The sequence below is a fragment of the Echeneis naucrates genome, chromosome 15 (assembly GCF_900963305.1).
Source record: "Echeneis naucrates chromosome 15, fEcheNa1.1, whole genome shotgun sequence".
Lineage (NCBI taxonomy): Eukaryota > Metazoa > Chordata > Actinopteri > Carangiformes > Echeneidae > Echeneis > Echeneis naucrates.
This window is the reverse complement of record NC_042525.1, coordinates 17562404-17589310: the sequence shown is the minus strand read 5'-3', so window position 1 is coordinate 17589310 and position 26907 is coordinate 17562404. Positions and strand designations below refer to the sequence as shown.

The 26907-nt window shown below is 38.4% G+C and overlaps 1 protein-coding gene across 1 annotated transcript in view; it reads left to right on the top strand.

The window, feature by feature from the left end:
- Positions 1-26907, top strand: part of LOC115055815 (uncharacterized) — a 73695-nt gene that overhangs the window by 21057 nt on the left and 25731 nt on the right. Inside the window, exon 2 of the mRNA XM_029521842.1 lies at positions 25910-26014. Coding sequence (XP_029377702.1) covers positions 25910-26014 — 105 coding nt within the window. The remainder of the gene's footprint in view (positions 1-25909; positions 26015-26907) is intronic.

Genomic DNA, 26907 nt, shown 5'->3' with positions numbered 1-26907 from the left:
TTGACCCTGACCAATCAATTGTTGCACTTGTGTTGCAAATGTATGATATTCACAGTCCGGTTGATGGTCAGGTAATTTGTGGCCCTGCTTTTACATGAGCAGGAGACTTGGATCAAAAAGTTATAGGTTCTAAGGAGATAAACGACCCTTTCCTAAAAAAAAAAAAAAAAAAAAAAGTAAGCAGAAAAAAAGCTTTGATTATTATTATTATTATATTTTTCTATGTCTTAACTCATGCTTTGTCCATTACATGTTAAAACTTTGGTTTCCCAGTCAAAAATGGCTGGTACATTAATACCCTTCATAATGCATTATTGTAACTATTTGTTGTGTTAGATCTTTTTAATAAACATAATTTCTTGTGAACATTGCAAGGTTTGAACTTCTCTTTACAGCCTATATGCTTCATGTGTCTGATCCTACACATCTTAAATTCAAATCCTAATAAACATTAAATCTGTATTGGTAAAAAAAAAAAAAAAAACAGTGAGGAAGATTTTATTTGTGTACATTTCAAGTTATAAACTTTATAATTTGAAAGTATTCCAAGATCTATTACACATCTCATTAAAGAACAACTAACAATAATAATAACATTACAATATCAACATAGGTACAAACATATCAACACATGCAGAATAATAACTGAGAACAAAATCAGGCACATGATGGACGATATGATGATGTCACCATGGCTTTACCTAACTCCTCAAGGAATAGCCTTCTCTTGTAAAACTTTTCCGTGCTTCCATGCTGGATTCACCTCCATCCGCACCACAAATGCGCTGTAGGCTGACATATCTGGGATTTTTTACCAGCAAAAATGCAAAAAGTAGATACACTTATGAGTACTTTACATTCCAACACTACCGCATGTTTCTCATGATGCATCAAGGCATTGTTTTCACTGATCACATCTAATCCATGTTTACCTATTCAAATGCATAGAGCTGACAGTGTTGTTCATAAATCTAATGTGCGCTCCACCAAGCCCTATCTTTTATAGTGTGGTTCAAACAATCTGATGCGAGAGCACAAATACGTGAAAAATAAAAATCAGCATACCTTATCAAGGTCCTTGCATCACATGCTGCCTATATCTTTATGCCATATTTAGATGGCTTACTTGGCATATACTATTTAAAAGGGCAGCATCCCCTAGAAGCAACCAGAGGCTCCTTCACTGTGAACTTTGGGTTATAGATGACTGGCAGGTGCTCCACCCACTTGTCATAAACCTCTCTGATTACAGCCAGTTTGTTTCTTGTTGACGACGGCCGACTGTTGAAAACTGTTTCATGGTTGTCAAATCGAATCACCTGTGACAAGGTGAAATTTCCGGAGTGACATGATAGCCTGAAAAATTGTCCAATCAGACTCTGCATCCCATAAACTGCTGGTAGATTTGTTTCTGGATCTGTACACACCAACCGAAATCAAAAGAGCCATATACGCTTTGATGTCTGTCTGGGTTAGCTCCTTCCAGTTGTCTTTCTAAATCCGTTTCCCCTCCAAGTTGGTCATGTTTACCATTATGGTTTCAATGGACCCAGTCAGGAACAGTTCAAAGCAGGATTTGATGTCATCAATCCGGGATATGGTGTATTTCACAGGTTCCGGAGGCAACCTGATGACATTTTCAGCTGAAAGCCTACCTTGGAGCTTAGGTGGGGGTGAAGAGCAGGATAAGCTCCCATTCTTTGACTTGAATGTGACAGCAGCCTCAGCATAGCCATCCTCTTCACTGGATTCCTCCTCATCAGTGGTTTCTTCATCTGGATTATATTCTGTATTGTCTTCCTTTCCTCCTCTAATCCATCCTCAGTTTTCTTGTCTCTCTCCTCTCCATCAGTGTGGTGATCAAATATAAAATCCAAAGCCTCACTGACAGTGAATCAGCCTGCCATGGTGCTGCTACACAGTGAACTGTGAGCAAGGAGTTGCAACTGTCTGTGTGTGTGTGTGTGTGCGTGTTTCCATTTGACATGAGAATGTACCGCATCAGACATGTATGACCGAACAAGAGAATACAAAAGTTGAAAAAACATTTATGCAAATAATTAGAATTTATTTTGTGTGTTGCAATCCTCTTTGTAGACAAAGCCGTGGAATCTGAGGCCAATCAGATTAATTTTAACACATTTTTTAGAAATTACGTTTTCAAATCGATTAGATTTGACCGAAACACGTTATGTTAAAACGTGTCTGCAGGAAGTTTTTAAAACAATGGGTCCACATTTTGTAAATTGACCAAAAGAAATCTTCCAGTTGCAATATAATGAAAAAAAAATACCATTAATCGAAAAAATATTTCCTCACAATGTCCATTTTTATATCAGAAAAAAAAAACCAAAACAAAACACATACGCTTAACAGAATTTTTTTCTGATCAATTCTGATCATTTCCAACGTGGACGATCACAATGAGCCATGTAAATTTTGGTAAATTCATAATCCAGAAGAATCTTGAAACTGAACTGCTTTACCACATTACTTGGAAAGGTATTAGCAGGTTACACATCCAACAGCAACAATCCAAGCAATTTAAGTCTTGTTAGTGTCCGTATAATATCTGCAAGTTCAATATTTGCTCTGGCTTGGTCTCTTCTATTTCCTAGGAGAGATTTCTTTCTCGATAGTTCTGAAAAGGCCAGCTGTCTTTGTAAAGATTCACAATACGCTGATTCAATGGTGTCATCACCGCTGTTACATTTGTGTGTAATTTAAGGGACCCACTTTTGTGAACCCGTCCTCTGATTGGTCAACCCTTTTCTGGGTGATTGGATGAAAAGATTTCAGGTTAACACAGGCAGCATTTCTCTGCAGACCGAACCTTTCCACATTTTAATAATATTAGAATCTGTGTCTGCTTTATAATCAAAGAAGACATGGGCATCTCACTTTCTACAAAATGAGGCCCTCAAAGTTGTTTTTATTGAAAGAAAAAGTATTGATTTTCTCTCCAGCCCGATGCGTAAATGCAAAAACACTCTACACTGTCTATATTATATTTGTCCTTCACTATTCAAATGCTTATTTAAATTTTACAAACTGAGCTGGCTCTGCTGACAGGAATTTATTGGCTAAACTGCATTTATTCATCTTTAAATGTATTAGCTAAATCTGCAATCGAAAAAAATGGTCTTGCCATTATAGGTTTACGCGTCAAGTAATTAGGTTGCAGGTATCTCCTGCTAGGAAGTTGGTAAACCTTTCTAATTGCAGTATTGGATTGCTCATGCCTTGCTGCAAACCATTAACTAAATGTCTGAGGAGCCAGATATATGCTGTGAGGTAGTTAATTAGAATGGAGCAATGCCAGCGGTTAAGACATCCCATAATATAGCTATAATGCATGAGAGATCTCGGATGAACAAGCTCTCTGACTGGAGGAGAGCGACTCAGGGTTCCAGCTACATTTTCAGGCGTCCGAGAGGCTGGATGTCGGATATTAAAAGCGCTGTAGTGAGGCATTTTTCACAGCTTCATTCATCAACCCTTTCAAGAGCATTTTATCTCCACTTCACCATTTACAAAATAATTCCCAATCTCAGCTGAAATCTTCCTTCACGGTTCCTTGCTTCAGTGTCTCCGCCTTTCTTCTCGTTATTTACCAACCTGCATGTTTTCTCTTTCATCCCCCATCCCTCCCCCCCTACATCAGTTTTAATCTTTGTCCTCCTCCCTCACCTCTCTATCTATTCATCTCGATCTCTTTCCATCGCTTCATTTCTATCTGTCCTTCCCTTTCCCTCTAGTTACCTCTTAGAAATTCCTTAACGGCACTTTTTTTTGTGGGAAGAAAGACAGAGATTGATGGAGTGAATGGCAATAAAGAGACAGGAGGAGAGACAGGGAGAAGGAGTAAGTGTGTGTGTGTGTGTGTGTGTGGGGGGGGGGGTTAGAGACAGAAAGAGTGAAAGAGCAGGGAGGGAGAAAAAAAAAGAGAAGTGAAAAATCTCAGAGCCATAATCTTCACTCAGCCTGGAGAAGCTCTGCCAAGCTGACCACACACACACACACACACACACACACACACTGTGTGGGCTAAGTTTAAGACAGAGTGGAAATCAATGCAACCACTACCACTATGCATGATAATGAGAAACACTGTGCCTTCGTGTGTGCGTGTGTGTGTGTGTGTGCAGAAATGTGTATGTGTGTGAGGCGGAATGACAGAGGATGTGTGTATAAAATGAGCATCTGTTTGGGTGTGTATGGATGCAAGTGGATATCTGCAGAGTGTGTGTTTGTGTGTGTTCTAATCCTCACTAAGCCTGTGGATGTGTGTGCGACTCTGATACAGAGTTCTTGGCTGATTGGTGTATCTGTAGAATATGTGTGTGTCTGTATCCATATGTGTGTTGAGGCCTCACTGCAGGTGAACCCAGTTGCCTAAACGGAGGGAGGGAGCGTTCAGGCTCAAAAAGAAGTCACTTTATTAAATGTGTGGGGAAAGGGCAGGGGGCGGGAAGTGAAACTAAGCCTCTTCCTGGTCACACTAAAGTTGCCCGGGCAGTTCAGGTGGGCATCAGCTCTGCCAGCCTGTGGAGGCTGGAGCAGACACGCGGCAGTGGTGAGGTGAGGTGGGGTGGCTGAAGGTTAAAGACAGGGCCTTGTAACTACAAGCAGCACTAACCTGTCAAGATCCTGGGATCCAAAATCGTTATTCCTGGTCATGCTGCAAAGCTCCAGGACATCCGTAACACCAAGGCCTGATCCAGACGTATTGGGCAGCTCATCAGCAGTCTGTGCCTCACTTTAAAGTGGAAGAAGTCCAACATATACGTTGGTGCAACTAGGATGTGTGGATTCCAGAGGGCGGTACATTCAGGAGTTGCTGAGTATGGTTTTGTGTTGTTCTATGAATCAAACTCCCACTATATGTTGTTGTGTTTTTTTTTTTTTTAATTTTTATTTCATTTCAATTCTGAAAGAAGCATATTCCCAAAAGAGCCAGAAGAGAATGTAGAAATAAATATGTTTTTTTTATCAATACAATAAAAATGTAAAAATGATGTAGAGCATTTATTAATAATAGTAGTATGAGCCCTTCAGATTTGAACGACTCCATCAACCAGTACAAGATACTGGTGTGTCACCTCACCTTAGAGCGCAAAGATCCCGAAAATGATTTTATTTTGTAATTTTGTCGGTAAATTTTGTATTATAACTGCAAATCTCTCGAACAATTTCAATATTTAATGATGATGTAATTGTGAGCTATTTATTTTGAGTAGTTAATTTTTTATCACCTCATAGTCAGTCCCACTTTGTTAACAGCCCATTGGGGATTTTGCATTCATTATTTTTGTTTTTTGTGGCTCTAACTTGGAAAGATTTTTATTTGGAAATTTACGTTTAAATATGAAAGTCATATTTTAGCAGTTTTTTTAAACACATAAACAAACATGCTTCATGAAGATCGACCTCATTTGCTCTTGAGTTTTTACCTGAGCTGAACAATCTAGTTGCCTCTGTAGGATGTTCTTTGTTACAGCAAATCTAAATATGTATTTAAATCAACACTGACACTTCTGGCATTTCTGTGCTCCAGTTTCTTGTTGGTTAAAGGTCAAAATACACGCAGGTACCATATATCTGCAAGAAGCTAATGATATATCAACCTGTAATATGCATAACCTTGTTATTACAATTAAAACTTGATTGAACTAAATCCAGATGTTGTACCACCTACTACAGTGGATCGTACTTGTCGTTGTAGCACTGAGCATATAAATCACTGTAACATAAACATAAATCATCAGACTGTGCTCTGTGTGGGCCAGAAATCATTTTTTAAACTGTGTTACATGCTTCTGTGCAAACTCCAAAAAAAAGAAAAAAAAAAGAAAGAAAAAACCCTCTAAATTCTATTGCCTCTCTCCCTTGGTCTTCCTTTGGAAGCCCGACTGTCACTCTGAACAGACATTGTGAGCTTAATGTACATGCTGCTGAACAAATCTGTGTATAAAAGTGAAAATATGAAAATGTCCAGGGGGCTTTGTGAACAAATGTCCTTTCACACATTAAACATTCTTTCAATCTTCATTATAAAAACCCAGCTGTGTATATGTGCCTCTATACATGTACTGAAAGTGCCTGTGTGTCTGTCTGCTTCCCATGAGTGTGTGAATGTGGGGTGTGTAAGTGTGATTTGTGAGTGTGTCTGTGTGTTAATTGGAGGGCTGTTGTCTTGAAAGATCATCCATTTGTCTCCATCTGGCCCTCTGGCTGCAGATACCCTGGTACACACACACACACGCGCACACACACACACACACACACACACAATCACATTCACTCACAAGTGAACAGTTCATCCACTCGGCACTGATGTTTCCGCGGTGTGCCAAGGTCCTCACCCAGTGCACATGCGACAGTTTTTTGTTTTTTTTTTTCTTTCCCAAGAGAACAAGACTGACAACATTTTACCAAAGCTGCCACTCAAAGACTTTTTTAAATCTACACCTTCAATCAAAGGCTCCACTGTCCAATCTCTGCAGGATAAAAGCCTCTAATATCAGCAGTGAGAAGGGGGTGAAGGCTGTAAGCTTCAGCACACCCATGGACTCGCCTCTCATTTATTTAAAGATGGAAAGGTGACGCTCAGACTTGCCATTAAAAACAAAACACAATTGCCTCCTTCTGTCATCCAGCGTGAGCAATAAAGTCTCTGCCTAACATGAAGAAACTGCCATAACTGCGTGATGAGATGAGATGAGCTCAGTGTTGAAGCCTTCATGACTGGCTTTCCTGTAAACACTTAGGGCAAAATACAGTGTGTGTGTCTGTGTGTGTGTGTGTGTGTGAGTGTGTGAGTGTCCTTTTTAATTTGAACAATGTTTATTCATTGGATGAGACTGTTTGGCTGGAATGTGGGTCGTGTTCACGAAACAACATGGAAAACACTCTTGAAAGTGATGCAATATTAATGTCAATATGCCTGTCTCATTTTCATCTTGCTGTCGCAAATTTGGAGGGACTTCTTAAAGGGCTAGAGCTACGGTGGCCCTGAGAGCGCAACACTGCATATTAAGAAAGCAACACGCAAATAGACAGAAAACATGCATTCCATCCATCCATCGTCCATCTCACTTATCCATCAATGGGGTGGGATGTCCCCCTTGACGGATTGCCAGTCCAAATTCACACATGACAACACATGCGCTGCAAATGCTCACAGCACAAATTCACAAAGATGCAAAGCCAGAGCGATTTCAGGGGACCCAAAGGAATGATTAACTTTTTGTGTATTTGGTTGTGTTGTGAATATTCGCAGTGTGTTTGTTTATTTAGTGATATTGTTGGTATTGCCCACATCGTTTTGTATTTGATTGTGTTATGAGTCTTTGCAGTGTACTTGTGTATTTGGTAGTCTTGTGAGTATTTGCATGGCATTTGCACATTTTGTACTGTTGTTTGAATTTTCAGGGTGTTTGTGTATTTGGATGCGTTGTGGGTTTTTGCAGCGGGTGTGTTGTCAACCTGATGAAGATGTTTTCTCTCTTTCTGTCTATTCACATGTTTTCTCAAGCTGCAGTGCGTTGATCCCCGTGGGCTACCACACAATATACTCTAGAAGTGATGATGCTATTACAGCACTAGCCCAGTTTTTTTTTTTTTCCCTTTTAAAGTTCACCATATATTAGAAATGAACCTGAGTGCACAAGTGCATGAAAGTCTTTTTGAAAATGAATCTCAAACCAGAACTTCCAAAGAGGAACTTTGACTTTGGTGTTTCATTACTCTTGGCACACTCTTGGGCCAATCCTTAAAAGCAGAGATACAATGAAAACAAGGAAAAGGCTGATAGAAGGCTGGCAGACAAACATTATGTACATACAAATTGGAAAAAAAACAATTGCACATGTATAAAACAATGTGTATATCCGTCCATGTTTAAATGACAAAGGAGAAAACAACAGTGCAAGGACACAGAGCGAAAATCAGGCTGGAGTAAATATTGACTGAATAATGTAATAGACCTCTTTATATACATACTCTGGTCAACCATGTCCACTACAGTATCTCTGACAGTGATGGATGATAGGCGTATGCTATTGTACAATGTGTATTACCACAATTAGTAGGGACAGTGGATGTTTTAGTGCAACTGGTTTGTTTCACTGGGATTGATTTGAGGCATCATACGACTTAATTGAACGTCACACTGATAGAAAGTGTGTGCTCTTTTTGGCCTAGAATTGTTCTGCAGTGTCCACATAGAGGAGACGCTGGAAGAAGTTGTTTTGTGTTGTGCACTAAGTGGGGAAATCAGTTGTGCAAGATAGAGGTAATGAATACAACCTAAACTGCTCAGTCATAACTTCTGTGGCTCCCGTGTGAGAAAATGGCAGAAAAGGGAGGCAATATCAGCTTCTGCTGCACTGGGTCTTCAGTGAACCCCAACATCAACAAAGTGTGACACTAAATGTGCTTTTGATGACTCTTGTAAGAGCAAACGGAACACATCCTGCTAATTTTATGTGACGCATTAACACAATTTTAACTAAATTTGAACAAATGAGCTTATTTCACAGTGAAAATGAAATAAATGAAATGTAGACATAATTAATATTGTTGTTAATACGTTTAGTTTCCCTGTTATGAGAGAAACAAAGAAACACACTGTAATGGCAACAAATCAGTTGCAGAAATAAGATAAAACCGCTCTGAATCTGTTGCATAATCAGCTTGATAAACGGTGGAGGATAACTAATAGCACAGAAAATAAAAAAGAGGGCATACTTTACATAGATCGTGTTTATTATTCGGAAGCTTTTTTCTTTTTTGCTGTTTCTTGTTTCAGGAACGCTGGCAGTTTTACTTCTTTAGGTTTGTCTTTTAACTGTTTTTATCTCATTGATATGTGACTAGAAGGTAATGCAGCATACTGTTTTAAAAAGACCAGCATGTTTGGAGAAAGTGGTGTGTTGGCCATGAGGGATTGTCTCCGTCTAACTGTCATATCAGGAAGCAACAGGCAGGAAATCATAAAATGTGTGATAACAGAAACAGAACACTGTACATGGAAATTGATTCAAATATAAGATTAATAGTTACACATGAATCAGTGATTCAGTTAATCAGTTAATAAACTAACCCCAACCCTGCACACAAACTACAGTGATACACACATGATCACATGCGAGGAGCAGAGCAACAAAGCGCCCAATTACTACTTTTGTTTTCATTATCTGCACTTCATCTGACTGGACAAGTGAGTGAACAAGCTTTGCTGTATAATCAGAGTTCACACAGAGAACAAAATTCACCATTTAAAAGCAGCTGGCACGAAACACAACTTGGCAATCTGGCCAGTATCCGGCCTGCGTGGGATCATGCTGAAGCACAACAACACATACACAATGGAGTTTAACCAATATGGTTTCTAAAGACTGAACTAATATTTTTAGACCAAAGTCACCAGCAGCGCATACACACGGTTTGTAAAGCAGAATATTTTTAACTGCGCTGCAGTGATTGTTCTCATTATAAACAAACTGATTAGTCTATACATATCTCCAATAATATTTCTGCTGTGCAGGTTGTATGTATTCAGGCTGATTGTTTTATCTATAATGACACAAAATTAAGAGGCCAGCCACATATCATCTGTCATATAATGACGCCATAGTTAAGTTTCGTTGCAAGGCTACATCTGATGATGACATGAGCTGAAGTGAAAATGTGGAGACATAATTTATTGTCTTGTCTATTGACTGGCGACCTGTCCAGGGTTTACCCCATCCCCTGCCTGGGATTAGCTCCAGCGACCTGGAAACAGAAAGTGGTAAAAGATGGATGTAAAGATTGAAAATGTATTTCATTTAATCCATATCTGCCTAAACATAACCAAACCGTGGCTGTTATTATAGTCACCATGCAAAATAAGGTGGGTAAGCCTATATTCTTACTTTCTGTCTTCATTATGCCACAACCTGTACAAGTAGTAGACTGGCTGGTTCAGTAATATTCACTTTAAAACCATAAAAAACAGAAAAAGTAGCAAATTCTGTTTCAGGTTTGACACTTCTTTTTTTAAAATATGAAAGGTAGCTACTGAAGCTATAATTTTCTGTTCAGTCATTGTTTTAGCAGCTGTAACATTTAGAGACAATCTGTCAGTGATTCCATGTGACTTTAAAACGTTTTAGTGAGAAAAAAAAAAAAACAAAAAAAAAACAAAGCCCAGAAACAACAACGAATGCTCTTAATTTATCATCATATTAACGCTTAGAATACATTCATTAGCCAAAGTAAAGTACAACAATTTATTTAGTATAAAAGTTGGCAAAGTAAGCAAACTAATATGGAAAAGCTTAAAAATAAAAGAAAATGAAATGCTAGTTGTTTCTGACATCCCTCCGTGCAGATCTCTTTTTTGTTTCACAAAAGAAAAACAAAAAAAAAAATGAAAGTGAAATGGGAAGGTATGCCTGTATAATTAACCCACAAAGTACACTGAACACATCAAAAACCCTCTTTTCTTCTTCCTTTATCCTCATATTCTTTCTTCCCCCACCCCTGTCTGCATCTCTCCATCTTCCTCTCTTTCCTTCTCTCTGAAGTCCAGTTGCCATATCAGATGGGCTAATTAAAGCAGCATATAATGAGCTAGCAGGAGGGGAGGAGGAGGAGCAAAGGGGAGGGTGGGAGGGGAGACGGAGAAGAAAGGAGTCAAGATTCGGGAATGTCACATTCCTATCAAAGGGAGTTGCTCCTCAGACACGCCGCTCATTTCCTCTTCCACTGATCTCTGCTGTAACTCTGGAATTTCCCTTCTCTCTTGAATTAGATTTTTTTGCAATTGAATAATTCAAACCAACAGAATTATTAAATGCACACATTTGGTAACGTTCTGATAACGAGGAGCAGATGTTGCCTTTGGGGTGTTAATTAAGACAAGTTTTAAAGTTAAAGAAATGTAACGTGCAGCCTAAGGACCTCCCTGGAGAGGCTAAGTCCACGTTTGAAATACATGAATCTGCTCATTTTAAATCAGCTGCGAGAGAAAGGTGCCTGGTGGGGGTGACACCTATGTGCATTTTGCTGTGATATAGTTGAATGTCATTATTTAAAGATGGGTGGAACTGGAATGTGGGATAACTCTGGCCCTGGATCTACCTGGATATGAGCCGCACGTTCATGAATGCTGTAAAATGGACCCTGTTAAGTGTCAGATGCTCCTACTGTACAATTATTTCATCTGTTGTGCTCTTTTAAGTCACAAGGTGGTCATTTTCCATCTTTGTGGTCCATCTAAGTGTTGTAGTTGTTTTCCTCTTCTCTGTGGCCACTTTGCATTCCCATGTAATGGATGCGCATCTACTTTTAATTTTGTTTCACTTTGCTTTTTGAATGTTTTAGTAGCCATTTTTCTTCTATTTGTGACCATCTTGCATCCTTTTGTAGTTATTTTTCATCTCTTTGAATTCATTGTCTGTTCCGTGTTGGATTTCGTTGTCATCATTTTGCATTTCTTTGGGGCCATTTTGCATCCCTTTGTAGTTGTTCACGTCTTTCAGAATTTATTTTATGGCTCTTTTGTTATTTTACCTCTGTGCTGCCATTTTGGCTCTTTTCTATGTCTTTCTTGACTTTCATGAGCCTTTTCACCCTTAGTTATTGATTTGCATCTTTTTTTCTGGCCTTTTTGCATGGTTGTTTAGCATCACTTTGTGCTTGTTTTGTGTCTTTGTCATTTCTCATTGCAATGGCATCCATGGTGGACCTGTTCAGTAATCCATCCATGGATGCAAACCAAAAAGAGGTACTGTGTGGTCTCGGTTCAAGTGAAGAAAAAAATATAGTCTCAGAGTAATTTTTGACTTGGCCTTGTCTCTGTTGCGTGGCTGATGATGAAATGACTTGAAAGATGTGAGATAGACAAAAAAAGACAGAGATGTGGTGGCAAAAAAAAGAGACAGAAAGAGGATAAGACAAAGATTGGAGACACATCCGGACGCAAAGACAATACAGTGGATGTTATTCCTGCATCATTACTTCACCACCCATTCTCCCTCCACTGTCTCATCTTCTCGTTTTTATTATTCGGGCCCCCTCTCATCTTTTCTTTCTATTATTCATCCCCTCTCTTCTTGTTTCTATCATTAGTTTTATCCCTCTGTCTCTCTCACGTTCTGTTGTTCAGACACTCAGACAAATGAGCCATGAAACATTCGCCATCAAGACACAGAAAGACAGTGTGTGTGTGTGTGTGTGTGGGTGGCAGTGTCTACGTGTGTGTACTGATTTTGAGGTCTGTCAGGTATACTAGCTGCCCTGGAAGGTAGCCTACCTGTGCTTGATAAGACTTTTGTAATCCAAGAAATTATTTGGCAAAGACAAAATCCGACTGGCTGCTGTAAGTTGTGAATTCACTGGCTGCTGCATAGCTGACCAGCTGAGAAGAAAGGATATTTCATGGAGATCTCATCCAGAAATCTCACCGGCAAATCGATTGAATTAAAATACAGCACAAAAAAATGGAAACTACTATTTGTTACAAACTGGCAGCAAAGCTTTAGATCACACCAGCAGGACTTCTTCACATCTGACTGCGACAGAACTGACCAGATTTCACATTTTGTGAGCATCTTTAATCATTTCCTACCTCCACTTCCAACTATCGTTTTTTTTTTTTTTTTTCCTTTTTGCACTCACCAATTTTTTTCCCACAAAGGCCTAACACAACAGGTAAAAATATTTCCTTTTCAATTTTGACATTTTGGGCAATTTTTCTTCTGAACATTTCGTCTTTCAGACTGGTGGAAAGTAAAAGACGACAATGTGTATTCAAGTGCTTATTTTATTTTTTAATTATTATTATTTTTTTTTTACTTATTAAGCTCTCTTGCTGTCTCCTGCACAGTATCAGATACAAACATGGTTATTTCCTTTGTATTGATATTGCATGTGTGAATGACTGCCAAAAAAATTTATGGAATCTTAAATTAGATTTCTTTTCATTTTCTCAAAATTTCAAAACCTTATTCCATTATTCATGTGTGTTTTAAGCTTGCTGTTTTAGGACACTGCAAATTTATAAAAAGGTAAGGTTCACAGAAAAAAGGCAGTGGGCATTTCTCTGTGAATGAAACACTTTGAAAGCACTAATATAGACCTTGACCTTCCTTATAACCAAAGCATCTAATTTTATATACAGTATGGGACTTTTAATATACATTGCTCTTTTTCAGAACTAACTAAATAAGCTTTGGGATTACTTTATGAACATTTCAGTTTAGTTGCTGAAGAGAAAATGATGCATCTTTTTCGTCCACAGGAGAACATTATATTTTTCACATATAATCATTTTTTTAGAGGCCTTTATGGAGCTTTTGACTCCAGGTTTATTTAGATTCAATATTATTTATTTATTTAATATCTCCAAACTACATGCTGATGCATTTTTATGAGTTTTTGTGTTGAGTTATGCTGTTGTATGTTTTTCGGTCATAAATCCTTTCTAGAAGCAATCAAAATAATCCTCCTGGGAAAATAAAGCTTTAGATTACAAACGAAATGAAGTGGAATGAAATTATATATGTGTGTCTGTGTGGGGGTAAATGGGTGTGCTCAGTGGGCAACATCTTCGTACAGTTGGATGAAATGCATTTTGGTAATTGAATAGGAAAAAATAACATAATATTATATTATATTATATTATTAGGGGTTGATGGAGGGAAATAAAGGTAGATCAATTTGTTGTGATGACAAACAGATATAGCAGAACAGCAAACAGAGAAACAAACTACCTGTTGTTGTGTTCTCAAGAAACTCACTTACTCCAGCTTGTGCGTGTGTGTGGGGGGGAGGGATCTGTTCAGTTTGAAGACAAAGAAAATTTAGTTTCCTTCATTTTCATTTGTATGACTTGAAATGAGTACTTTGAATGGTCTGTTAGTTGGGCAGTGCTTTTGTTCATTTGCCAGAAATTCAATGAGAAGCCAATTATCTGTGGGCTTGCATAGATGTGTGTGGAGTTACCAGTTTTTAAAGGGAAGCAAACTGATTCAAATTTTCAATAAAGCAGGGAAATATGAAATTAAGTCGCAGTCCATTTTATAATTTTGGCAGGAAAATGCAGGCTTCAGACATGCTTTTAATCCTCCCTCTGAAAAGGAAAGCATTTTCAATTGTTCTATATATCTTGATATTCTTCAATTTCAGTGCACTTATTGAAAGTCACTTTTGACAATAGTGTTAAATGAATCACATTTAATGACGCAATGAAAAAAACAACAGAATTTATTATCTTAAATTGTAATAATTAATTAATTAATTAAAAATTATAAATGTCCAACAACACACAAAATGAGACATCCTTATCTAGTCAACAGAAAAATGCTCACATACTGTATTCAGAAACTGAGCCTTAAATCCAGTTGTCACAGCAGCCTTGCAGGATTTTTGTTTCATTGAAATCTGCTCTATTTTTATTTAATCAAACAGAAAACAATCGGTTAATCAGAGAAGAGACTTGCATCCTCTTTTCCGATTGGCTGATTGACCTGCTGTATCCAGACCTCCTGAGAGAGGATATGCGATGTGAGGCTGAGATTATTGTTTTCTCTTAAAACCACAATATAACTTCAGATAAAACACTGGAAAATGGAAATGTGGCCTATTTAATCTGACAATTTTTCAATCTGAAAACTAACAAAGGAATGTTTCATGAAAGGAATTCATCAAAAATGTTGCCTCAGACACTAAGATGCTATATAAACCTGATATAGAAAGCATCCCTTTACAAATACATTAACATTGCAAACAATTATATCCACAGTTACCTTAATAATATGGCAAAATGAATGAACACGCAAAAAGAATTTCAGATTAATTGCATTAAGGATGCAATGTATTTGAGATACACCATGCATTGTTCCTCCATCTATAACAAATACGTTAGGATTGTAATGATTATTGAATATTTTATTAGACACTGAAAGGGATATCAAGCAGTGAATAATAAAGACCAAATATAAATATGCGTATAAACACTTAACAACTAGGAGAATTTCAACCCTATTTTCTGTAGTTATCATCAGTGTAAGTTCATCACTATAGGTAAGGTAATTTATATACTGATATCAGATGACAGTGGAAGACGGTGTGCCATAATCTGGCTGCTTTTAATGCCTGTACCCTAACCCTAACCCTCCCTCTGAGTCGAGCTCTCCTGTTCACTCAGCCACCTTTCAGTTGGCTGAACACCTTCCCACTTTGTATACCCCCTGGATTACATCACATTTTCGGAAATGTAGTCACAGTCAAAGCAGTTGGTTAGAGTTGTTCAATGAGGGACAGCACTAAAGTGATGCTGAGGCCCAGGCTGCTGCCTCTCTGGCCCAGCAGCTGGTGCTCTGTCTGGGACTATAAAGGTTGAGCCGAGCAGACTGGATATATTCGTGAGCCAACATCTTTTTTTTTTTTTTTTTTTTTGTTATTGTTGTTGATGTTGTTGTGCGATTCTGTAGCTGACATCAGCACTTAAAGAGCATGTGTGCGTGTGTCTGAGAGAGGGGCAGCAGGACACTCAAACGTTCAAAGGTAGAGCATGCAACAATGAAAATGTGTGTTGCAGACATTTTAAAACTTTTCAACATTTTAAGGAAGATGCCTCAGTGTCTTTCAGTATATCTCAGGACTAACGCTGTACATGGCCAGTCTAACATAATAACAAAGTATGTACTGTATCAGAGCCAAATGTGGGGGATTTAATTTGATTAGTTAATATGGTGTTGTATATTTCATGAACAGCTGAAAGAGCAGTTTCTCTAATGTCAGATGGAAACCCTCTTATATAATATTATTAATATCAAAGAGATTTAGGGAATTGAACAAACCAATGCCAAAGTGATGCAAAGACAGCATGCTGGCAGGTCAATGTAAACAAAGCCTAATGCCTTCGCTTAGTAATTAAGAAAAATAATTTGAGCCGAGTTAAATAGAACACATAATTTGTTTACATGTGCTTTAACTTGTTAATGAAACTATACAAATACGCAATAAAGAACAAAAAGCAGCCTACATTTCTGCTTATCTGTTATTCAAAGGGAACAGCAGATTTTAAATAGAACTGGGCTGCATTCCTCCAATTGTTTTAACAAAGCATGAATGTGCTATATAGTTCTTAAACATGCTGTAAATCACATGTTCTTGATTGGACTAAGCAACAGGAGCTAAGGAGAGATGCTAAAGTGGTTATCAAGTATAGCCAGCAAATTTATAGAATCAGCATGATGACGTGATGACAAACTTAAAAACAGTAACAAATATATCAGTCTTATACTTTTTTACACCCACTGCAAAGATGTTTTTTTACAAAACAAAATTTGTCCCAATTTGTGCTGAGGTCCAGCACCAAAGGTGTATGAAACATGAAACAAAGCATATAAGAGGTCAGGGGGGAGTTGGGTTTATTCTCCCAGCTCTGTGAAGGCGAAAGCTCATCATTTTAGAACACATTTGTCGGACCAATGCGTCTTCAGACACACACTGGACTTATCAGACAGTATCACACAGAAGGGAAGCTGTTGTGTGTGAATGGGGACTGAAGCCTAAAGATGAGAGAGATCAAACATATGGCAGTGCCTCTGGCTTAAGATTTTAAATGCAGAATTGTATGCATATTTTACACGTTGAATTGTATAAACACGATGAGCATGGGCAAGATTTGGAGCAACATATTTAAACTGACGGCCCTTACTCTCTTTGACAAGAGAATGGCCAAAGAACAGTTTACATAACCCAGATGATGAGTTTAAAAGTTCAAAAGTCCTACCCTCTTCTAACAGGCCTGTACATCCCAAGATTGACGATGGACATCCAGCTATGCCTTCCCTCAAGGCCTCTTTGCAAAATCAAATTTGAATTCTTGATGAGTCAAGAGTTTTCCAGGCTGCGTTTCTTAGATTGTTTGTTCACATGATGTCCTCAGTTTAGTCCAGTGTTCAATGCCTGGTTAATTAGAACAAGTTAACCCAATTATCTCAATGGGAGAGTACGTCATTTTGAACTTTGATTGACCCTTGACAGGAACCAGGTAATGGCTACAACATCAACAGGTCACACAGCCCACAGCAACCACTGATCAACAGCAATATCACTGTTACTTCATTTGCAGATCAGAAGAAGTTAAAACAGAGCTACATTTGGTTCAAACAGGAATGTGAAAGTCATAATTGTAACATGATTATAACTATGAAACCAACACATGTAACAAATTTTCACTTTTCAAACAAAGTTAGCAGAGATTGCTACATAACCCAGACAAAGTAGAACAGTGATACAAAGTTGTGTTGGCACATTTGAATGCAGCAGTCAGTTTAACTGTGCTTCTTTTTCAGGTCAGCTCATCCTCGATACCCTTCCTTTGCCCCGACAAACACATTCATATTTTAAAGGGCAATTTACAGTTTCTTTCTCACCTGACCTGAACTCTGTGGCTGCCTTGTTTTTGTTTTTACCTTGATATGACCTTGTGTTAATCAAAACATGTCAAGATCGGACTTGAGGAAACACTTTAGGTTTGTTAGTATGTCAGACAATGAGTCATAAAGCCTTGATTTGACTTCTTTGAGCAAGTCAGTAGGCTACGTGTTGAAACTGATGAAATGTGGCTCAAAATTCAACTGCAATGGACTGACTTCATCACTCCCCCTGATTTCTGTTCTACTTCACTCCATAAGTAGAATAGTTCACTGAAGTTGTCAAATTTAGTGAGAGAAGGCAACACACAAAGTCTGATCCTGGCATAAACCGCTATACTCAATATAACACTGTATTTCCTTAACTGCCTTGTTCTATTTTTTACACATTGGCGTTGGTTTGGATTGATACACCCAAATAATAATTTGTGACAACATTATAAAAGATCTTGTCTCCACAATATCTGCACAAGTAGAAACTAAAGGTGAATAAAGCAAAAAAAAAAAAAAAAAAATCTGAACTGATAGCCAACACCAGCAAATTTTCCCAGTTGATTATTCACATTAAATCAGCTATTTGTAAGTTTTTGCTTTTGACCAGCATTAGCATTAACAGCTGTTGAATTACAAGTAGAGAAGAAAAGTTCCAAATCTTGTGGCTGTCACCTTGTTTCATGTACTGCAGTCAGCATGCTAACAGGCTAACATGCCTGCCTGAACTATCACGTGACTTTCCAAAACTGAGTCAGTGAAGTATTCTATCTTCCCTTAGAAGTAGGGCTGCTCAGAGAGCGTGATCACTTCTTGTTCTGTAAATACAATGGTGACTAAAGTGCTGGGCAGGCTGATAAGTAAACAGCTGTGAATCTTTACATTGGCTATTTATAAGCAGTGATGGGAAGAACGGCGATACTTTTTTCAGTAACGAGTAATCTAATTGATTATTCTTCCCATCTTTATAATGCCGTTACTGTTACTGCCAAAAAATGCGCCGCGCTAGTATAACTGAATCTGTTTTTTCCATCAGACCAACTAGATCTCTGAGCCCAGAAGCAAAGCCTTTTCCTACTGTTCTTCTTTGGTTAGCGGGCACAAGACAATTGCATAAATGATGATGACTGGCTGAGGTAGAGTAAAATTTCATGGTGAGCCAATCAGAGGTAGAGTTGGGCGGGTGTTGTTTACAGAAATCCGAAAGCACGCACAGTTGGACATACAACGAACGACACAAGTAAGTCAGCCAACGAGAAAAAGGAATGGCGAGCCCAAATGATCCAAAAGTAGCCTTCTCTAAACGGAAGTATAGCCATTACTTTTCCCTCCAAGAAATGAAAGGAACGAATGGAATGGTGAAATGATTATGCCCTGGACAATAGTGCCTCTCCACGTCGGTGTCAAGTAATTCACATCTTGACATCTTTGAAATGAAATTGCACATGTATTTTAAGTTCCATTAAAGCGGGGTGGAGGGGGGCTCCACATTCAGACACATTTGAGCATTTAAAAATATTGCTTGAAAGTAAAACAATAGTTATTTTTTGGGAGAAGTAACTAGCAACTGAAACTAATTACTTTTTTAAAGTAACTTGCTCAATGCTGTTTCATTTTAGGTTTCCATATACAAGTGAGATATGACACATTTTCATATGGGTGATTCATTCATCATTCACAAGAATGATTTGAGATGATTTGGCAGCAAGATGCAGCGTTGTTGAGCATCCATTTCAACTTGTATCAAAAGTTTGGACTATGACAGTTTTTATATTATGTTGATAGGCCAAATAAAAACCAGACTTATGAGAAATTATTTACGCCATGCTTCTCCCTGAATATTATTGTTGCCTTTGGTGCAGCAGGAAACAGTAAAAAGTAGTTATTATAAGGAAAGTGTTCGCAAGCAGAATTAAAAACAACATGACCCTCATGTGGTCTCGCTCCAATGTGTTAATACAGTATGTCAAAATGAAAAACTCACTGTAAAATCACACATTTGAGGTTTTGCTGAAAAAATTTCACCAAAATTTAAAGGTGAAGTCAAAGGTAGTCAGCTATCCCCGGAGCCCTGACCACCTGGACCCGCCATTTAAACTTGCAGGATTTGGTTTCCTGAAATCTGTTTCATTTTTGTCAGTGTTCCTCAGATATCCAAGCGGCCAGTTCTCACTGGTGATCCATCATAGTAAATTAATAAGAATAAACAATATTTGCAATAATCACAGACATGACAAAAGCAGATCAGCTGAATGACAATAGAATGAAAGGTGGCTAAAACAGTGTCAGGGTTAATGTTGTCTAATAAGCCTTTTATAGAAGTTGTACTGAAATCAGTAATGGAATGGGGACTCTCACTGTGGCACTGAATGCCATTAATGTTTTCTTCTGAAGGAAAAGGCAAAGTCTAGCTGGTTGCAGTTTTACTGTGTGGGATTGTGCCGCACGTCGCCCACCACACCCCTAGGTGCACCTCTGTTGGCTCTGTTGGGAGTAGATTTGAAGCTGATGAAGCCGCACAGAGGAGGAGGAGCTAAACTGTGCTTAATCTTATAAAAGAGGAAGACATTTTTGTATTTGATGAGATTTGCCCAGCTAAGAAGATTATGCTTCTGTGGAATATGGCAAAGATGAAAACTGAGTGGGTTCTTGTTAAAAGTTTAGAGTGCTCATTTGTGTAAGTATTCGAGTTTATGTTAGACTGGCTTCTGATCATCAGTCCATAGGTGATGCGGGGGAGAACCACTGCATGGATGTTATCTGACTGAGCCCCGCTTCTTGAATGCTTTAAATGAGATGTTATCCGGAGGGCTCACTCAGCTCCTGCTTGCATCATCAGTGTTCCTCGCCATATGCTCCCCTAAGGTTGATTCAGGTGTTCCTGCTGAAAAGCACTAACCCTCTTGGCTACTCTTCAACAAGCTCTCTGATGCGTTTTTATTGCTAAATGCTGTTGAGCCATGCTACAATTCAAGATGCTCAAAAGTATGTGGTGGCCATTTTAAGAGGGTTAGGGTTCCACCAAACATTCAGTTTTCTTTCATTTTAACCAAGTAGGCTTCAGGAGAGGGTTCTGACCTTGTCCTTAGTTTCTGAAGCAACACAGTGATGAATTTCCCCCACCACTGGGGCATAACGTGTTCAACATAAAGGCCATGTCAATTTTCAGTCATCTGAAAAAGATTAAAAATGACCTAGCTTGACCCCTAAACTTGATAAAAATGTCTATCTACATACTGGCTGTGGTTAGTCATTAGTGTTAGGAAAGTACAAGCTTGAAGAAAGAACATAACCCTGAGGGGAACAGAGAAAAAGAGATCTCTCAGTAAAAAAGTCATTTACAAAAGCTGCTCACCAAGCACGTGAGGTTGGGGAAAAAAAAAAAAAAAAGGCGCAGTGGAGCTTCACTTCACAAGTCTTTGCACTTCAGACTCATCAAGCCAGTTATAAGACATCAAAAATCAAATTAGTTACAGCCTACAGCTTCGTTTCAGCGAGAGGAATACATTTTAAGAGTTGGATGAGACATCATGAAATGTAGATAATTTGCAGCTTTTATCATATTTTGTTCTTCAGTCACGACTAAAAACACAAAGCAGCAAAGTCCAAAAGAAGTTCCTAACTCTGCTAATTAGAGGTTAACTGTCCCCAAACACAAAACACTCTGAAGCTGTAAACAGGTTTTATCCTCTTTGAGCTCACTGTCTTGGTTAAACATGGTTAAACATGGATTCTAGCAGCATTCTAGTTTCTTGTGAGTAATTACCAATGCGTACCCAACACCAGACACTCAATCAAAAAACAACAAAGATGGTGAAAAAAAGTTGAGTCTGGCAGCTAAAGAGTTGGGTCGTTCTCGCTTTGGGAGTGAACCAGTACAGTGAATGTAAATATGTATTAGACATAAACATCTTGTAAATCAATTGTACGTCAGTTATTCTGCATTCTAGTAGTCGTCAAATATGTTTGAGGTATTTTACAGTGTTCTTACCTTTCAATAAGACTTGCATTTACCTGAGTCTGTCAAGATTACATTGGTTTAGTGTGTCAGTGGAAGCTGTGCAGAAAGTAATTGTCAAATGAGTTTTGAAGCTTGGCTATGTGACTCGTTCTCTATATGTCACACACCGTGGAAAATGAATCTTATAACATCCTGGTTTGCAATCTGTGTCAAACTCTGCAGTATCAGTTTGAGGTGTTTCACTCACTCCGAGTTCTACCATGTAAATCAGACATCACTGGCTTGGGTCATCCATTGGTGTCACCTTTTTTGAAAATGTAGAAAACCAACAAGGAAAAGGAGGGTGTTTACTGATTGTCTGGTCTGTTGTCATGGATTGTTGCTTTTTACTGAAACTGTACTTTCCTAACACTAATGACTAACCACAGCCAGTATGTAGATAGACATTTTTATCAAGTTTTTGTCTGACCCTTCAGCGGACATGCCTCATCACAACGCAATCAGTTACTGACGTTCAGACAAAATTTAACACCATTTCTGTCACTATCGGAAATATCTCCAAATAGCTCAATGTAAATGGTCCTTCACACTAACATATATGTTTCCTAACACTGACTGAGAGCAGATTAAAAGAATATCATATAGAAGCTGATTTGACAAGTTCTGTTATATTATAATAAATAGCTTAAGAGTCAATTCATAGAATTGTGACAAAACAAAAATATATTAACAAATACAGTACAGGCCAAAAGTTTGGACACACTGTCCTACTCATTTGAATGAAAACGTGTGCCCAAACATTTGGCCTGTGCTGTATATAAAAGTAAAAAAGCTGATTCTCACATTTGGGGAACAGGAAAAAATAAGTGTTGCCAGTTTAATTTAATAAATAACAAAACATTTAACTGATTGATTATCAAATATTTTATTTTGTCAATTTACTGTTGTTTTAACTACTTTTTAAAATGCTGGAAAATTGTTTAAACCAGAGCTTTAAAATTGTTGTTTACACAGTAAATGAGACGTAGTGACACATCATGAAAAAATATTCACGTTTCCCAACAGATGTTTTCGAGACTAATATCTTGTGGTAAAACCTGAGCTTGCAAGATGCCATCTGGACTTGGGAGGGGTGATGGTCACAGCTGCGCATCAGAGGTTTTTTAAAAATTTATTCATTCTATGGGTCAGACAATATCACCAAAACCCTCCCTCAGCTGAAGTTAGAAATAATAATAATAAAAAAGAATAGAATTGAAGCACGGCAACAGGACGATATGTCTGTTTTGTTGCAACACACAGCACAGAAACATTTGTAAGTTGTAATGTGCTTTAATTTGAGTTTGCCAAACAGCAATTTCCAAGCTATCCAGCAAGCCTTGTTTAATGGACATCAAAACCCATCCTCAGTAGGCTAATGCAACCCAACGACATCTTTAATGACATAATGCAAACCAATGCTGTCTTTGATTAAATAATGCAAATGTAAAGTTTTGTTCTGTAATAGAATAATGTAACATAAATTCGTTACTTAATGGAATTATGGTAGCAGCGGTAATCACTTGACTGACGAGCTAATGCTGACTGAAGGAAAAGATCCCTGCGGTAATGGCCAGGGGATGGTGGCTGCTCAGGGACCGTGGGGGCCTAAACAAGGTTGTCTGCATTGCCCCTCTGCTTTTGTCACTGTCTTTCTGTTTGTCTCCATCTGTCCTCTGTCTCATTTTTAGTCTGGCTCGCTCACTGTTTGACTATCTGTCTCGGGCCTCCCTCCGCTCCCCCCTGGTCTGTCTCTTAGCTGCAGAGTTCAGGAAGCCTCTCTGTTGCAAATTTGAAGAGAGAAGTTGGTATTTTCCAACTGTGTGATGTGCACACACACATACACGTACTGAGGCCCAGGCCTCTACTGAAGGTCATGTCACAGATTGAATGTTCCCTACTTTTAAAGATTAATCAATCTCCCATTAATAGAGATGGTGTGTGAGTGTGTGTGTGTGTGTGTGTGTGTGTGTGTGTATGTGTGTTTGTTGATATGTCATCATGTCTCTGTGTAAAAGCCTGAAGGTAAAATCCAGTATTTCTACATCTCTGAATAACTTTGTGGGCGTAACGCTCGATCTTAAAAGCTATCCAAATATAAGGGTGTACAGATGTGTGTGTGTATCTGTGTGTCTTTGTGTACGTATATGTGTATCTGTCTGTGTGTTCAGTCAGACACTCAGATTGCTGATCAATAGTTGTGATTGAAAGGCCCATTAGGCATCGGAAGCAATAGAGACAGCATCACTCCACATGACAAACCACACAAAGGCACACACACATACATTTCTACCAACAGCAGACCGGTGAACTATGCCAACCAAAATTGGTATTGTAATGTTTAGCAAGATTGGTTTTGGTACTAAAAACAGAATGCGGCGACTGGTGGCGATCACAAACAAATGTGCCATGCGACTAAAGGAACTGGGAGACAATTGTATGAAGGTACACGACCAAGGGTTTACCTCAGGTATTGACTGGATTTTGAAATCCTGTGTAGTGTTTAAAGAACCCAAGACATCAAAGCTGGAATGATCCAAAAACATCCGGATCCACTCGAAGACCATATTTTTTTGACTTGAATAGGCCTCTGACTCCTTGAGAAAGTTGTTTTCCACCTTTCAAAGTGGTTCATAAAATAGCAAGATGTTACCTGAAGATTGAATCTACAAACTCAAAGTTTCTGAGCTAAGTAAGTACCAGGTCTTGAGATGTTGTCTCTCTTCTAGTGGGTGTATAGGGCCTGTCGTGATGGCTACGTGGAAAGTAAGGAGCATTGAGTGTTGAGGTCGTGTGTCTCACCCCTCAGGTACTTTGTTGCACTTTGAAGTGTTGCATCCAGGAGAAAGACTCGTGGGCTGTGAGTTCAGACATTTAGTGGACTGGTTGGAAGCTTTAGGGTTGTAGGTTTGATCCCTAGTGTGGCTCATTGAGCTTTGAAGTATAGCCAAAGGAAAGAGTCAGAATCTCTCAAAAAATAGAAATGGACCTGAAGCGGCTAAATATCTTGGGTCATAAAATGAATTCTCAGGAGTTTTGAGGTCTTGGATTTGATCTTTAGTGAATTTTGAAGTTGAGCACCCTAAACATTCAAGTTTCGAGTGAGTGAATGGGTAATGTATTCACACCCACACAGCACTGCATTGGCCCTGCGCTTTGTCTGCATAGACCTTTGCGCAGTCGGACTGGAAGTCGAATCATCATGGTCCAATGAACAGGCAGTGGAAGCATTGATCTTGTTTTTTGTTACATGCATCGACAAATGGTTTTCCTATTTTTGAAAAGAATGAAGAATTTCAAATTTCTACTAAATGTTTGAAGTCAGATGTGCTTCCATCAATTTATTTTTTACAATGTACTCAGTGCTTTTCCTTTAGTAAAATTCTCCTGCTGATGCATTTCAATAGCGCTTCAAACTACAAAGCAACAGAAGGTGTTTCAGGAACCTGTTTCCTTCAGTAAGCAGTAAGGTAAATTGCTGCCATGTTCTCCTAAGCCTGCTAAAAGCAGAGCAGTGTGTGAATGAATTGTTAAAATCCCTGCCAGCCTCAGAGGCAATGCTGAGTATGAACTTTAACACTCCCACACCTGGAGGTCCCCTCTGGGCTCCAAATTAAAAGAAACTCTAAATAGAATTTGTGAAATAATTATAGTGTGATTTACAGCACTATCAACAATGGGCCTTTGAAATGTCCCCTGTTGGCTCGCCAGTCCACTGGTGATGGTAGCTTGTACACAAAGCACAGAGTTTGACAGGGAACAAATTAAAAGCTAGAGTATGATGAATATATATCCCCATAAATGCATTTTATGACCTATACCAGATATGTCTGTAATCCACCTCTCACACCCAGACATTTTTTTTGAGTCTCTATGACCAAATCAGGATTCAAAATTATACAAAGAAGATGCACGAGGTATTTTTCTGTTTTTGTCTAATGAAACACTTATTTTCTTGACCTAAAGATAATGAACCTTTCTGCACATTGCTTATTTATGTAATCAGTACTGATGAAGTTGCAGCTGAATGTTGCATTTCCACTTGATGATGAAGAAACAATGCACACAGGACCAAAGGGTATCCTCTGTGGTGTAAATATAGTAACTAACAATAGTCACCAACAATTTTCCCTGTTTGAGGGATCAACAAAGCTTTATCCTGTTATTAATAAGTAGCTCAGCTTATATCTCACATCTACTTCTCTTGCACTCGTTATAACAATGATCAGTAATAGAAATAGAAATAGAAGTAACTTTTTGGATATCAGACACATACAACCTGAGTTAAAACAGAAGTACTCCTTTCCAAGATTTTTGAAATCATCATTGAATGAAGAGTCATTTGTTTGTTACTAGTGCAGTAAATCAAGCTCACTACAAAGACACACAATAGCGGAGAAAGGATTTTCATGTTGAGCCCATCTCTTTCCTTTCCTTCCTCTCAATCCATCTCTCTCTCTGTCTCTCTCTTTCCATCTAGGAGGAAGGCGACTCCAGTTTCTACTGCGAGCTGTGCGATAAGCAGTACGTGAGGCACCAACAGTATGACAACCACATCAACTCCTACGACCACCACCACAAGCAGGTGAGTCACACCTTAACAAGGCACCCAAGTTCTGGTTTATCCCAGCCACACAAAACCCTAAACCTTCCAGACCAAGGGCACAGATTTATTTCATCCTGAGGCCCACAGCTACTCTAGTTTCTCTTTGCCACAACACAATACAACACAAAACAACACAAAGTGGTCAACAAAATTACAAAGACCCAATATTTTCTCATGACCACTAGCTTTGGCAACAGCGGCACTTCTGCTGACAGATTTTGTTCTGTCATCACTAAACAAGGAAACCCGAGCGCTGCATTTTGGCACATATCTGTTTATATTTTTATTCAAGTTGTCCAACTTTGAAGCTTCCCTTCCCCCTTCTCTCCTGAGGGATAGGGAGGAGTTGATGTGGGATTGAAGGGGGTTGTGGAGGAAAGGCATGAAGCAAAAACATTGCATGTTTTTTTTAATCAGTTTGTAACAAAATTGGCCTTTTAAATGAGTAACATTCTTTCATGGCAACATTGGATCTTCATGATTTTGACATTAATGAGATTAGATTTTCCATCATGTAATGAAATTACCATCATCTGTCAGAAGGCAATTGTTACCTCTAATTAGCCTTTGTTGCTAGGCAACATCTAGTTGTAGTAATGATGACAGGGGCATAACAAAAAAAATATGGTGATGTAGTTTATAAAGCAACAAAGTCGAAATCAACATATGAAAAAGGATATTGTGTTCGATTTCCATTTTAAAGTAACTGTTAATGTTGTTCCCATTAGCCATGATTTTTTGACAAAGTCACCCACATTGTTTTTGTAACCATGGCAACAGAAATTGTCTAATTTTTAAGATGTAGTCATTGTAACCCAAATATTTGTTTTTTCATAACCAAACCATGACTACTGTTATAGGTACAATAGTGA